Source organism: Myxine glutinosa, chromosome 1 (assembly GCF_964187855.1).
Source record: "Myxine glutinosa chromosome 1, kmMyxGlut1.1, whole genome shotgun sequence".
NCBI classification, from domain to species: Eukaryota; Metazoa; Chordata; class Myxini; order Myxiniformes; family Myxinidae; genus Myxine; species Myxine glutinosa.
This window is the reverse complement of record NC_136261.1, coordinates 165,701,477-165,716,791: the sequence shown is the minus strand read 5'-3', so window position 1 is coordinate 165,716,791 and position 15,315 is coordinate 165,701,477. Positions and strand designations below refer to the sequence as shown.

General features: G+C 44.1%; 1 protein-coding gene across 1 annotated transcript; it reads right to left on the bottom strand.

Annotated features, from left to right (window-relative positions):
• Positions 1 to 646: 646 nt before the first annotated feature.
• LOC144890624 (general transcription factor II-I repeat domain-containing protein 2-like) lies at positions 647 to 14,884 on the bottom strand. The gene is made up of 3 exons (XM_078771311.1): positions 14,777 to 14,884; positions 965 to 2,362; positions 647 to 796 (listed from the first exon to the last, which is right to left on the bottom strand). Exons 1-3 carry the CDS (start codon positions 14,882 to 14,884, stop codon positions 647 to 649), a joined length of 1,656 nt encoding a protein of 551 aa, XP_078627437.1.
• Between the last annotated feature and the right edge of the window lie 431 nt (positions 14,885 to 15,315).

Here is a 15,315-nt window from a genome sequence, read left to right as displayed (position 1 = left end):
TGAAAATGGTTGAAGCGAGGTGAAGAACCTGGAGGGATGTGAAATCGGGAAATCCACGTTACACACACACACACTAGATTAACGTCTGGATGGTTGTGAAAATGGTTGAAGCGAGGTTAAGAGCCTAGAGCAGGGGTCGGCAACCTTTTTGACATGAAGTGCCAGTTTGAAATGTTCTTGTTAATTAGTGTGCCACATCAACTAAGTTTAACATTAAGTTTAATTATGACACCACATCAAAAAAATATTTCCAACAGACATGGAATTTTATTCCATCCATACATGCTACTTGCATAGCAACAACATCCATACAGGCTACATGCATAGCAACAACATTTTAAAGAAACATTTATCTCATAATCAGGACATTGTAATGATCATTTTATCATTGTAAAATTTGTTCCCCATGAGGTTACAAATTATATGCACGGACCCCATTTCAAAACTGCTTTCAGTAACTCATTTACATTGCATTGGAAGCAAATGTCAAAAAGGGAGAATAAAGTGTATCAAACAGAAATACCAGTACTATACAAGAATGCTGCCATCCTCATGAAAACATCCACATCTGAGTTGGAAAAAAGAGATGGACAAACAGCTACATATGCAAACCCATGTGTACTACAAATAAACAGATGCCTACCAGTCAGTGTGATCCCTGGCCCTGCTTTCCTTTGCTGAGCTCCATTATCTGGGGGTTGTAGTTAGTCACTTTAAGTTGCACACATGCTTCGGAGTGGTCGGTTGCCAAACGACTGCGGGAGGGGCTGAGCATGTTCTTCATGTGTGAGAATATCTGCTCACAGAGGTACGTTGACCCGAAGACTGACAGCAAAGTCGGTGCAACGTTCCGGAGACATCTGAACTTCTTCGGCACGGATGTCCAGCAGGTGAAGATGCAGGTTCCGTGATCTTGCACTACCGTGGTTTCTAGTTGTTTCCGTAGCTATGCAAACTTAGTCACCCACAGTGTTGAACTCTTCAGCTCAATCAGCTGCATTTCCATGTCCTGTGTATCCAACCAGTCTATCAGAGATAAATCCAATGCCTGTCCATCAAAGCTGTCTGGCTTGATCAAGAAAGAGAACATTGGTCCATACTTCTGAAAGACCCCAAATCGTGTTGTGAACTCCGACTCAAGCTCGCTCATGTATTTGCATATTTCAGCGGTGCTGATGCTGTGCTGGGAGGACAGCTCCCTTGCGTGTCTGAAGTAGCGGAAAGTGGAGGTAGCAACATCGCTTGAAAAGATTGCTAGCTTGCCGACAAAAACCGTCCATGTTTCGAACATGTCCAAAACAGTTTGCCCTGCACCTTGCAGTCGGAGATTGAGCTCGTTGAGGTGTCCCGTAATATCCGTGAGAAACATAAGTTTCACAACCCACTTCTCGTCCTCGAGTTCTGGGTAGTTTTGGCCCTTTTCAGCCAGGAAGGCCTTGATGGCATCAAAGCAGCTGACAAACCGCTCCATAACTTTTCCGCAGCTTAGCCACCTATCCGCTGAGTGGAGAGGGATATCTTTGTATGTGCAGTCCATTTCCTCGAGCAGGGACTGGAACTGTCGGTGTGTCAGCGCAGATCGCTTAACTATGAAGTTAATAACCTTTACTACCATAGCCATAACCTCATTAAGATCTGAATTTGACATCTTTGCACAGAGTTTTTCTTGGTGTATTATGCAGTGGAGTTTCATGATGGGGTGACCGACTTTTTCCTCAATTAATCTGACAGCTTCCCTCTGTTTCCCGACCATGGCAGGGTCGCCATCTGTTGTCACTGCAAAAATCTTCCTGATGTCAATCCCTCGCTCCTCAAAATGTTCCATAAACACCTTGGCTATGTCCTCACCTTTTGTTGTGTCCGACATTGGCTTTAAGCAGCAGAGTTCCTCTCTTACAGTCGAATCACAGTATCTTGCCATGACTGCCAAACGTGGTATGTCATTCACGTCCACGCTCTCGTCAAGTGCAATGCTAAATACCACAGCATCTTTTAACCAAGCTATTTGCTGCGCGTTGATATTTTCTGCCATTTCTTCGATGCGTCGCTCAACACTTCTAGCTGACATGGGAATATCTTTTATTCTTGATTCGATTGTCTCTTTGTTTGGTAAGCCTTCAAACAGGACCTCTGAGCTACAGAGAAAAGCCTCCTTAATATATTCGCCATCAGTGAATGGCTTTCCGCGTTTCGCAATGCAATGAGCAATGCGATAGCTTGCTTCAGTCGCATGGTTTTTAGCAATGGCAAAGATTTTGAGGGTGTTGGCTTGCTTCCCATACCTGGACACGGCACGTTTGATGGATTCTGCCTTGTCTGCCTGATCTTTGAAAGTTTTCTCGTGCTTTGTCTCAAAATGGCGCTTAACACTCGACGTTCGACAAACATTTTCAAAACATAAAGTACACACAGCATGGTCCTTCTGAAAAACAAAACCCCACTCTTCTGTCCATGAGGGCTGGAATGCCCGAACCTTTACTTCAGCTTTCTTAGCTAGCGGGGTTGCTATCATCTACCAAACCTGAACCGCTTCACTGCAATTCCTGTGGGAAATGTGAGCGGGAGGCCGTACCGTCAATCAAACTAAATAAGACAGGCCGCGTGTTACGAGAAAAACTACTACCACCATTTTCATTACTACCACCCCAAAAAAAACCTCAAAATAATGACGAGATTAATATTAAAACGCAGAAGGCAGCCTGAATGATAACAAAGAGTGGAGATGCAGCCGCTGACCACTGGGTGTTAACAGCACAGTCGCTCTTACACCACGTGAGGTTGCCACGAACGGCATATCGGAAGGCAACAAGCCTGCATCTCCTGTTTTATATCTGCGATTATTATACAATTCAGAATAATGATGAGATTAGTATTAAAACTCAGAAACCAGTCCGAATAATAATAATGAGTGGAGATGCAGCCTCGGACCATCTGCTGTGAACAACACCACTGTTCATACAGCACATCCAGTTGCCGCGAATATTGTGTTTGAATGCGCCAGGCCGGCATCTCATGTTGTGCACCTTTGATTATTATTCCAGTGAAATAATTTGGAATTCGAATAGTGACTCTGCTCTGATCCATCTACCTCATCACCCTGCACCATCACACCAGAATACTGTTGTAGTGCAACACGCGCAACAGCCAATGGCTGTTCAAGAGGTGATTTGGCATGCAGCAGAGAGGGCACTGCTTTCGCCAGTGTGCCAATGATTACGCTGCCGCGTGCCACGTGCCTAAGGTTGCCGACCCCTGGCCTAGAGCGATGCGAAATCGGTCGCGAGGCAAAATGGCCAACGGTCCGTTTTCGAGACGTAACGGCACTCTAATGATTCTCTTCGGAATCAACCGCAAAACCTGTCACGCAGGTTTATCTGTCACAGCGATAACAACTCTGTCACAGGAATCCCTTTCCCAGGAAACCCCAAAGTTCGCTCGTGACCTCCGTTCGCCAGCGTTTGCTCCAGACCTCCAAACAGCTCGGCTCCTTGTCCACCTCACTCGCTCCGCCTCTTCTTCCTCTTCTTCTTCCTCTTCTTCTTCCTCCGGTTCTCGATCCGGTTTCCGGTTTCTTTTTAAAACATTAACTTTTTTTTACCTTTTGAAAACAGTAATCTCTATTTCACTTCAACGATAACAATAATAGTACATGGAACCAAAAATGTTTACAGTGGATGAGAACCACAACAACGGAAGTGACGAATCCGTAACACCTATCTGAATTGGTCTCAGGGAAAGCTCCTGGGATTGACGACCTACCGGCATAATTTTTCTTGGATTTTAGGGACCTTTTGGCCCTGAATTATTGAGGGTCCTGGAATCATCATCGGTGCATGGAGAACTACCACTAAGCTTCAGAAGAGCGGTGGTGTCGCTGATTTCAAAGACAGGGGATCTACGGCAGATAAAGAATTGGCGGCCGGTCTCGTTATTATGTACGGATTGCAAAATATTGTCAAAAGTGTTGGCCTGTCGGTTGAAGATGGTAATCGGTGATCTAGTCCACCCTGATCAGAATTACTGCATCCCAAACAGATCTATTTATGATAATATGTTTTTGATCAGGGATTTCATGGAGTGTGATTACTTGGAATAAGATTTTGGGATAATATTCCTTGATTTGGAAAGGGCTTTTGATTGTGTTGATCATGTTTTTTTGCATCGTGTGCTGGAAGCATGTGGCTCTGGTGCCAACTTTAGGGCTTACGTGACTTTGTTGCACAACAATATATTTAGTTTATTTAAAATCAATAACGAACTCAATTCTCCGGTCCAGGTTCAAAGAGGGGTGAGACAAGGATGCCTGGTTTCTGGGTTATTATTCTCCTTGGTAATGGAATCATTTCTAATTTTATTTAGAAAAATATTTCAGGAGTGTCTGTATCCCCTGGGAGTCCTTCATAGTTGTATCGGCTTATGCAGATGATGTCTGTGTGGTTGTTAAGAAGGAGAGTGATATCCCAGCACTTGTTGAATGTTTAAATCTTTTTTGCCTCGCTTCTTCTTTGAAGTGTACCTGGGACAACAAAAGTAAAGCCTTATAGATTCCCTGTCTCAAGAACAATCCACCTGGAACAGTGCTGGTACCACCTGTGCATCTACCAACAAAGTTAAAATGGGTCGAAGACGGAATCAAATACCTTGGGGTTTTCCTGGGATCTCCACATTACGTCCTCAAAAATTGGGACGGGATTGTTGAACACGTTAAAAAAATATTGGGACTGTGGAAACGAGCTCTGCCCCACCTTTCCTACAAAGGCAGGGTTCTAGTGGTTAATAATTTGGTGGCTTCTTCTCTGTGGCATAGGTCTATCTACCTTCAGCCGCCGGAGGCACTACTAAAGGCAATGCAGAGGCTACTGGTGGATTTATTTTGGAGTGGTCACCATTGGTTACTATCAAATGTTATATGTCACCCCTTGTCTGAAGGTGGCCAAGGACTTATCGACACAAAAAGTCGCATCATCGCTTTTCAGCTGTGTACCATACAGCAGTTGATGTACAAAGAACGACTGCCAAGCCGACTTCTGGCCTATCACATGTTGCGAAAAGCAAACGGGCTCGGATACGGCCCTGCACTTTCCTTAATCACAACTCCAACAAGTTTACACATCTCATCTACCATCGTTCTATCAGAGCCTTCTGAACGCCTGGCAAAGCCTCTCGATTAGTCGCCAGCAGGAAACCTATGCTACATACATGTTTGTGGAAGAACCCCTTTTTACAACCTGCTTTTTCCTGCAATTCCAAGAAGCCGAGACTTTTATCAACACTTTATTACAGCAGGCATAATCAAAGTGTTGGACCTCCGCCATGATTCTGGTTGGGGGTGGAAAGCGGAGCAGGATACAGCTGATATTAATGGAATATGGTCAAATAGAATAATTGGAATAGTCCTCGAATAAATAGTACAGAAAAGCTTTCAATTTGGACTAAGATGGACCCAGAAAGTTTTGGTGACATCCAATGACTGGCGATTTCCTGGTTTATTTGTGCAGCTTAGTCACAGAGACTTTCCCCCAATTAGTGAAGGACAAAACATTTTTCAGAAATGCAGTAGTAAAGACCTGTATCGTTTATGTACTACAGTTCTGCTTGGGAACTCACCGTTAAATGGAGTGGCCAGGTGGAAAGGGCTAATGCTGGAAAGACTCCCATCTGAGCCTGCATGGGAATCAATGTACAGTAAGCTGGTAAGCAAAAGGACAGGTGATCTCCAGTGGTGATTGATACACTGGATAATCCCATCTAATAAATTAGTGAATCATTTCGCACCCACATCTACGTGTTGCCCGTTCTGCGTTTGCACAGAGGATGTATTCCATGTTTACGTTGATTGTGCAAGGCTTGTGCCTTTATTTCAATGGCTGAATTACATGGCTGGAAAAATGAATATCACTTTCTCTCTGTGATCATTTATTTTTGGTTTCAACGATATGAAAGAACATGTACATATGTTGTTTTTGTTTTTAGTGGCCACGGCGAAAATGGCAATTTATTTATTGAGGAAAGAAAAACTGAAGGGAAAGCTGATTGTGCAATGCAATGCCATGTTCTTTTTCAATGCCTTGGTATCTGCAATACTCAAACTTGAATTTTATTTTTCTGAAAGAAAAAAGTGTTGATGAGTTTATGAACATTTGGTGTTTTGATGGGCAAACACTTTAGCCAGCATTGCAAACACTTTAGCCAGCATTGCAAACACTTTAGCCAGCATTGCAAACACTTTAGCCAGCATTGCAAACACTTTAGCCAGCATTGCAAACACTTTAGCCAGCATTGCAAACACTTTAGCCAGCATTGCAAACACTTTAGCCAGCAATGCAAACACTTTAGCCAGCATTGCAAACACTTTAGCCTGCATTGCACACTTTGGCCAGCATTGCAAACACTTTGGCGAGCATTGCAAACACTTTGGCCAGCATTGCAAACACTTTGGCCAGCATTGAAAAAAATTGGCAAGCTTCATAGCAACAGAACCTGATAGTGATAGTTGTTGTCTTGCTGTTTACCTTCGTTTAATTTTGATCGTCAATAACAACAACAAAATCACTAAACTCATCACTCATCAAGCTCTTTAATGAGGTGTCATGCAGAATCGTATGTGCTGTGATTATGACGTTTACCCTGATCAGACGTTGGGGGACAGAGGTTTTGTTGGGGCACAGACACGAGGTTTTGGACAACTGCTGGGCTCTTGGAAGCTGAAGGCCGCATTTGGACTTGACGGTACAGAATCAAAAGGAGGCCGTCTAATCTGCTCGCCTCACGCTTGTTGTGTCTTCAACACGCGGTGTTCGGCACCGCCATTTTGGACCACTTCCCGCATGAGTGGCTACCCCAGTTTCAACAGCCGCCAAGCTCCTGAAAGTACTCTTTGGGACGCCAAGCTAAGTGCCGGCTGAAGGGGTTTATTTTCATTTTATCTTTCCCTTGACACCACCCCCCCCCCCCCCCCCCAAAAGGTTGTCTGCGACATAAAGGTGAAAGGTGCGAGGAGAGCTCGGCGGGTGAAGTACCAACCGAGAATGAAGGTGTGGAGGTTGAAAGAGGTGACAGTAAGGGCGGCATTAAAAGAGAGGCTGAGTAGGGTCGAGGATGATGTGGTTGAGCTTGAAAGTGGTTGGATGTCAATGAAAGCTAGTCTGTTTGGAGCCGTTGGTGAGGTATGTGGATGGACAAAAGGACCACCGAGGCACTCGGAAACATGGTGGTGGGATGATGAAGTTGGAAAGAGGATTGACGTGAAGAGGAAGAAGTTCAAGGAGTGGCAGAAGGCGAAGGGTACGGGAGCAGAAACAGCAGAGCATGAAAGTTATAAGGCAGCCAGGAAGGCTGCAAAGAAAGAGGTAGCAAAGGCGCAGGAGGCATGAAGGAAAATGTTCGGAGAACGCTTGGATTCAGAAGAGGGTCAGAGAGCGGTATTCAGGATTGCAAAGCAGATAGCAAAAGAGAGGTGTGATGTGATGGGGGTGAGTTGCTTGAAGGATGAAGTGGGACAAATCGTTGTCGACCCAGATGGAATTAAAGGAAGATGGAAAAGATATATGGAAATGCTGTTGAATACAGAGAATGAATGGGATGGCAACATAGAGAGTAACCCAGTTTTAGGACCGGCAGAGAAGATAACTGAGAAGGAAGTTGAGGAAGCGATAAAAGCAATGAAGGGAAGAAAAGCGGGAGGGCCGACGGGAGTTGTGGGAGATATGTTGAAGGCAGCAGGAAGTTGGGGTGTGAAGAGAATGACAGAGATCTGTAATCTGGTGGTGAAAGAAGGCCGCATTCCAGTGGATTGGGAACTGAGTACCCTCGTCCCTCTATACACGGGGAAAGGTGACCCTCTGGAGTGTGGCTCGTACCGAGCGATAAAGTTATTGGAGCATGGAATGAAGGTATTGGAAAGGGTGTTGGAGAGGAGGATAAGGAAGAAAGTGAAGATCGACGAAATGCAGTTTGGATTCATGCCAGGAAGAGGAACGACAGACGCGCTTTTCATTGTGAGGCAGTTGCAGGAGAAGTACATGGAGAAGAGGAAGAAGTTGTTTCTTGGTTTTGTTGATCTGGAGAAAGCATTCGATAGGGTACCACGCAAAGTATTGACATGGGCATTGAGGAAGTTAGGAGTGGAGGAATGGTTGATCAGAGTAGTGATGGCAATGTACAAAAGAGCGCGCACAGCTGTAAGGACGAAGGACGGGAACAGTGGTGAGTTTGAGGTGAAGGTGGGAGTGCATCAGGGGTCGGTACTAAGTCCACTAGTATTTGTAGCTGTGATGGAGGTGCTGGCTCAGAACGTAAAGGAGGGTTTACCGTGGGAGTTGTTCTATGCAGATGATCTGGTGTTGATTGCGGAAAGTATGGATGGACTGAAGGAAAAGATGAACACGTGGAAGGAATGTATGGAGACAAAAGGTCTGAAGGTGAATATCGGAAAGACAAAGGTGATGGCAAGTGGTAAAGCATGTGGTGAGGTGGAAAGAACTGGGAAGTGGCCCTGTGCTGTGTGTAGGAAGGGTGTCGGAGTGAACTCCATTCAATGTACAATGTGCGCTGAGTGGGTTCATCAAAAATGTAGTGGTCTGAGAGGGTCATTAACCAGTGTGCCTACATTCAAGTGTAAGGTGTGCACAGAGGGAGCTGCAGATGGAGGAGATGTTGAGTTGGATCTTGGAGACGGCGTGAAGCTGGAAGGTGTGAAAACATTTTGCTACCTCGGAGACATGCTGAATGGAGAAGGTGGATCAGACTCGGCAACGGTTGCTCAAGTGAGATGTGCATGGAAGAAGTTTCGGGAACTGAGTGGCGTGCTGATGATGAGGGGAGTGTCGTTGAAGCTGAAGGGAAAGGTGTATGCTGCATGTGTGAGAAGTGTTATGATTTATGGGAGCGAGACATGGGTAATGAACGTAGAGCAGCAACGAAGGTTGGAAAGGGTGGAAATGCGAATGGTTCGACGGATGTGCGGAGTATCATTGAGAGAGAGGAAGACAAATTATGAATTGCGAAAGATGATGGGAATAGAGCCTGTGATTGATGCTGTGAAGAGGAACAGGTTGAGATGGTTTGGTCATGTGTTGAGGAAGGATGAAAGTGACTGGTTGAGAAGAGTGATGGAAATGAATGTAGAAGGAAGTAGAGGACGGGGAAGACCGAGAAAGACTTGGCTAAAGATGGTGGAAGAAGAAATGCGGGCAAGGGGGTTAACAAGGAGAGATGCAGAAAATAGGGCAAAATTGAGAAGATTGTCATGGGGACCGCAAGGCTAACCCCCGCTCTAGCAGGGAAAATGGCCTTTAAAATGCATGTTGTTGTTGTTGGTGTTTTGATGGGATCTGCATGGTGCATGAGAATGAATTCATGATATATTTGTAGGTTCGTATGGAATGAATTAGTGTGGGGTCAGTCAGTCAGTCAGTCAGTCAGTCAGTCTCTCTCTCTGTCTCTGTCTCTGTCTCTGTGTCTCTCTCTCTCTCTCATTTCGAAATGGGAACAAGAGGTATGGAATGACATACCGCAGGAGACCTTGAGAAGTGTTCTGCAACTGCATGTGTGCAACAACAGCTGTGCTGGAAAGGGGGAAGGGAAAAAGAGAGAGAGAGGGGAAAAAAACAAACAAACAGCGAGAGAGAGACTTTGACTATTACATCCTTTTTGTTACAAAAATATCAAAAAGTATTTTTTTTTTTTAAGTATAAATAAAACCATTTCACAAATCAAATGTGAACAACAAGCAAAACCATTTTAAAGGAAACATTTACATGAAGACCATTAATACATCAAGAAAAAGAAAAAATCAAGTGTGTTGTTCCTCACAAAGTTACATTATTATGTGCAAGGAGTAATCAATCTGTGATCAAACTACCATTTTGAACAGAGCAAAGCGCATTATTTAATGCCAATATACTTTTAAAGATCAGCACTTTATCCATCGACGTATAGAAACAAAATTCCATTTTAATACGGGCAAATATAAGTCCTTTAAAACAGGCCGGGAGGTTATCTGCACATCTTTAAGGATTTTCAATTTGCATTTTTCTTGTGCGATATATTGATTTCTTTGCCGTGGCAACGAGAAAGTTCGCTAAAACCACTTCTATTGGGTGTGTGTTGGAGACAAAGCCAAAAATAAAAGAATTCATGGTAAAGTTGAAAGAAAGCTTCGTGCACATTTCATGAAGCAAAACAAATAAAGGAATCAAGCGTGCACATTCAACATAAGCATGTGACAAGGTCTCAAGAACACCACAGAAGGGACAATAGTCAGATATTTCAGGAGAAAAAAAACATATAAGAGCTTATTGGTGGGTCATATCCAATGTGCCAACCTCAAAGACAGGTCGGCAGTTTTCTTCGGAATAATAACATGCTAATAGGCTTTCCAGTTAGGTTGGAAGGGGTATTCTGTAGGCAAGCAATTGTGCCTCTTCCTCAACTGCCAAGTTCTTAAGGAGGGCCGGATTGCTTTGACGCAGGCCGGGTATATTACGCGATTTTCCAGACCTGCTGATCCAAAACGTATTTTTGGTAAATATTTTATTATCGTACCAGAATTCTTTACAGTGGGGGTGAGTTCTAAATTTGGGAAACAGAGGTTTGGTTCACAAACAATTGCGCCATCACCAGTGCGAGAAGATTGCTCCCAGTGCACTTTAACTCTGCGGTACACGTTAAATATTTCACATAATAAAGAAGATATTGTTACGGTTTTTAGAACCTTCACTTTGTAAATTTTAGTAAATGTTCCCTTATAAATGATCCCCTGTAAATATCCCCATTAATTGGCTTTATTAAAGATCACACCCTAGTTAGTCCATGTACAACACGTAGAGCACCATAGGACCTCTCTGTAGTTATTTCATTATTATGTGTTTCAATTAAGGATCTGTTCCCAATAGTTGAATCTGCGTTGCATTAATTAAATAAGATAGGCCCCATTCCGTCCATTTTGCTCTCTCTCTCTCTCTCCAAATTGTGTTACTTTGCTTGCCAGCAGCGTTCGCTGCATTCAAACGCCATTACGCACGCGGTCAAGCCGGAGAAGAAGGGGGCGGAGCGCCGAGACCGAGGCGTGGCCCTTTCGGCGAGCCAACCAGGGCAGAGGTGAGCTCATTGATAGGCATGGCTCGATGAAGCGCGGCTTGATTTCTACCATGGGCTATATAAGCGCAAGTGCGGCGCCTTTACAGAAGAAGGGAGAGAAGTGCGGTTGTTGAAAGAATCCCAAGAGGAGAGAGGAGAGAGAGGGCACGGACCGCGGAGGTTGGGCGAGATTGCATCATCGATTGTATTGAACTGCCCATACGGCTGTGCGAAGGACTACCCCCCCCCCCCCCCCCCGTAACGTATAAGGTCCGACGGCATGCCAACAGTACGCGCTCGCTGCTGCCGCGGTACGAGTCAACACCCGGAGCAGGACTCGAGTGAAGCTGGAGCCGGACCTCGACGCCGACCGCCTGCCTGGACCTTCTCCTCCTTCCAGCCGTTCCTTCCTGCCATTCCCTGTTCGTGTGAGTCTGTTTGTTTTGTCCGGGGTTGTAATATAAGACTGTTTTAAGGTTGCCCTGTGTATCTGCTTCTTCCTCTTCCTGTACAGTCCTACCTTTCGTTTCTTCCTTGGTTTTGGTTTTGTAGATAGTGAATAAATACCTGTTATTCCTTACTTTGGTTTCTTCTTCCCCCGATCGCTTTTGTCCTTTCCCGATTGAGTACCTGTGGCACGATTCGGCCAACCGCTATAGTCGGGTTTAGTCCTTTTGTTAATGGCCTGAGTCGTGGCTCGCTTCGCTCGGCGTGTCCATTACAGCCGCGGCTCGGGCGGGGCTCATTTCCTCGCTTACCGGAAGGCGCTGGTAATTAGGTCATAGGAATAATTGGCCTACTACCCTATTCAGCGCTGACCGGAAGTGACGTCATAGCTCCAGGACTCGGACGGCCAGTGTGATAGACGAGGGGATTAAACCCCCCTTGGTAAGGGGAGTGCCGAAACCGAGATCCGTAACAATATTATGCATTTGGGCCGCATGCCAACTTTATTCGCAAGTGCTGTAGCACTTAACCATCTCTTGTTGTCAATCGTTACATCAGCAATGGGATGGACACCATTCTGAACAAAATAATCAACAAAAAAAGAGCGTTCCATTCTTATTCTTTTGAAAAGAGAGTTGGGAAAAAGAGGTTCACTGAAAAACATCTCTTTGGCGGTAGAAACATAATCACGGTCGACCAAGAAAACACGCCAAGCATTTAAAATGCTATTGTAAAAAGGTGGAAGCAAGGACAAATCAATACATTTCATGTTCATTAGAAATAGACCAGATGAATAGTCTAGCATGTCGGCTTGATGGCGGAGGAGGAGAGCAGTGGACCTCCAGGCTCGGTCTGATGGACCATAGAGAAGCCGCCAGATTGAGGCGATGCCAAATGCCATTGCCCTGCCCACGATGTCCACAAGACCATGTCCACCTTCCTCCAAGGGAAGATTCAGGATCTCTGGATTATTAAAACAGGCCGGGAGGAAGTTTATTACTGTCTTCTGTATATTCAGCAGAAAGTGTTCAGAAGGCGGTATGGCTTTGATTCTGTGCCACAGTATAGATGCTGCTAAATTGTTGATGACCAGGACTCGTCCCCGGTATGAAAGCAGAGCCAGCAACCCTTTCCATTTAGGCAGCTTTTGTTCGAGAGTCAGCGAGACCCTCCCAATTTTTCACGTGCGTTGCTGCATCACCGATGAAAACACCAAGGTACTTCATTCCGTTGAGGGACCAGGTGAGGTGTTTTGGAAGGGCTGGCCCATCCACATTGCCTGGCCCTTATTCCAGTTTACCAAAGCTGAAGAAGCTAAACCATAATAGTCCAAGCAATCCACCAGTTTCTTGATCTCATCGCTATTATGTACGATGACACAAATATCGTCAGCGTAGGCAGAGACTTTCACAGGTCTTGTGAGCAGATTTCTGCATCTGGTTAAGATGCTGCGGACTTTGATTAAAAGAGGCTCAATGGTTAAATAATACAGAATACCGGATAAAGAACATCCCTGACGTATACCCCTTCCAACCTTTAAAGGTGAAGTTAGTTCAGCATTTACTCTGAGTGTTGAGGAAATGCCATGGTAGAACAGTTTTACCATGGAGAGAATATTAGGACCAAGTTCAAAACACTCTAGGACCTTGAAAAGATATACATGACTTACACGGTCAAAATAGTCTGGAGGCATATCCCCAAAAGTGGCCTAGAAAAGGTGGTAGGGGTACACTCATGTTACAAGCTGGCAACAATGTTTTTCTGAAAGCCCAGACCTCTAGGAACCCAAAAAGTCTTGTTGCCAGCTTGGTAAATGGTTTGGACCAGATTTGTGGCCATTTTTCAAAATGGCCGCCTACATTTTTGGTGTTTTCTAATATTTGAGCTCTAGAACTTATATCTGGCTGTCTTAAAGGTCTCTAGGGTTATGACCTTATAACATATAGTCATACAACAATCCTCACCCAAATTGGGGTGCATGGCATATCTATAAGTGGTTTTATTGAAGCAAAAAGGCAAAAATATGCCTGAAAAACGCCTTCATTTTGATTTTTCCAAATCACTAAATTGCATACTGTGAAGTTGTTCTTTGGTCAATTTCTTTCAAAATAGTTTTAAAATTTGCCCAGATCCCTCCTCTTCATTAGCAAATCTTCAGGAATATACCCAAGTTCTCAGAAAATATGTTTTATGCATGATCAGCTACCCCTACCCCCTAAATCACAAAACGTGCCAATTTTCAATATTTCCAGATTCCAACCAATATCATTGTTGTATGACTTTTTCTCATCATGATAGGTCCAAATTAACTTACTCTATGTGATTAGGTGTTAATAAAAATTGAATTTCACACTTTAGTGAAAATCCAAGATGGCTGCCAAATGGCCATAGAATATTTGGTGGCGCGAGACCATAAGACTGCAATTTCATTCAGAGGCACTTCTAAAATGTTCCATTTATACTAAATATATGAGGCACTACTATTCTATAGGTCACATGTATGTGAAAGAGTCTTGATGAGTTGAAGATGTATTATTTTAGAGGGGGACTTTATGTAAAATTTATGTTTTATAACATTTGAATTTCAGGAAAGTAGTGTGGATTTGGAAGTGCCTTGTTTGCGGAGTATATTAGTTCCAACATAGCTGACAAACAAGGCACTTACATAAATGAAGACATAGAAGATTGTAAAATATAAGCTATATTATTTAATGTAAAACAAAAATAAACATACATAACTTGTATACATAATGCAAACATTATTATGTTACACTGATCCAAACAATACAAACGTCAATGCAATGCTTGCACCTTTAAACTAAACAAATATTTGGCACTGAATTAACAAAGTCATACCCAACAAGCTAATCTGGCTATTCATACATAAGTGACAGAATGTGGGATACAGTCATATCATAGACTAGTAATACATTGGTGGAACAGAGCTGAAGCAAGACTAGTTACATTACGTCAAATACAGCCAGCATAGTAACAATATGACATTATGGAATATACTCAAGTTTCCATGCATGTCGTCTAATCACTATCAGAGTCATTGAGGGGGTTCCTGCATAAGTCTGCACATTTGCATGCCAATGTGCACCGCAATCCATTTTTCCTACAGTTGCACCTGCCAGTTTGACATGGACGGGCCTTTGAGGTACATGCACACGTCGCAATTTTGACACATTCTGCTGTGAGCCCTTCTTTGGTCATGAGACGGGGCATCAGCTGGTTGTCCTCAAGGTACCAGCCGGATGTTGTTGGATTGGGGATTCCTGGATTTGGCACATTGGCATGTGGCACATGTGGCACATTGGCACATTGGCCACACATTTGCCTCGTGTTCCCTGTCCATGTCTTCTATTAGGGCACTGACCTGGTAGGCCTTGGGCACCAGACGCCTCAGAGCACTGTAGATGGCCTCATCGTCTGCCTACTGGAAAGCTCTCGAAAGGTCCTCTGATACCTGATTGATTTCTGCATCAATCTGTACTTCATTTTCATTCAGCCAATGTAGGATCTTCTGCCACAGAATTCGCCATAATGCCTCAAACACAAGCTTGTGGGCACGGATTGTGCGGTTCCATTGTTTCCCGTTGAGGATGTTCTGTGCAGTGTTCTCGCCATACACACCACTTTCTACCAGAATGTCCTTCAAGCCGGAATCTGCCATGTACTGTCCAATAACCTTGGTGAAATTCATTTGAATATGGAAACCACCAAGCATCACCACTAGGTTTTTGCATTTGTCTGGTTTGGCCCACTGCAACATCTTGGCTTTACAGT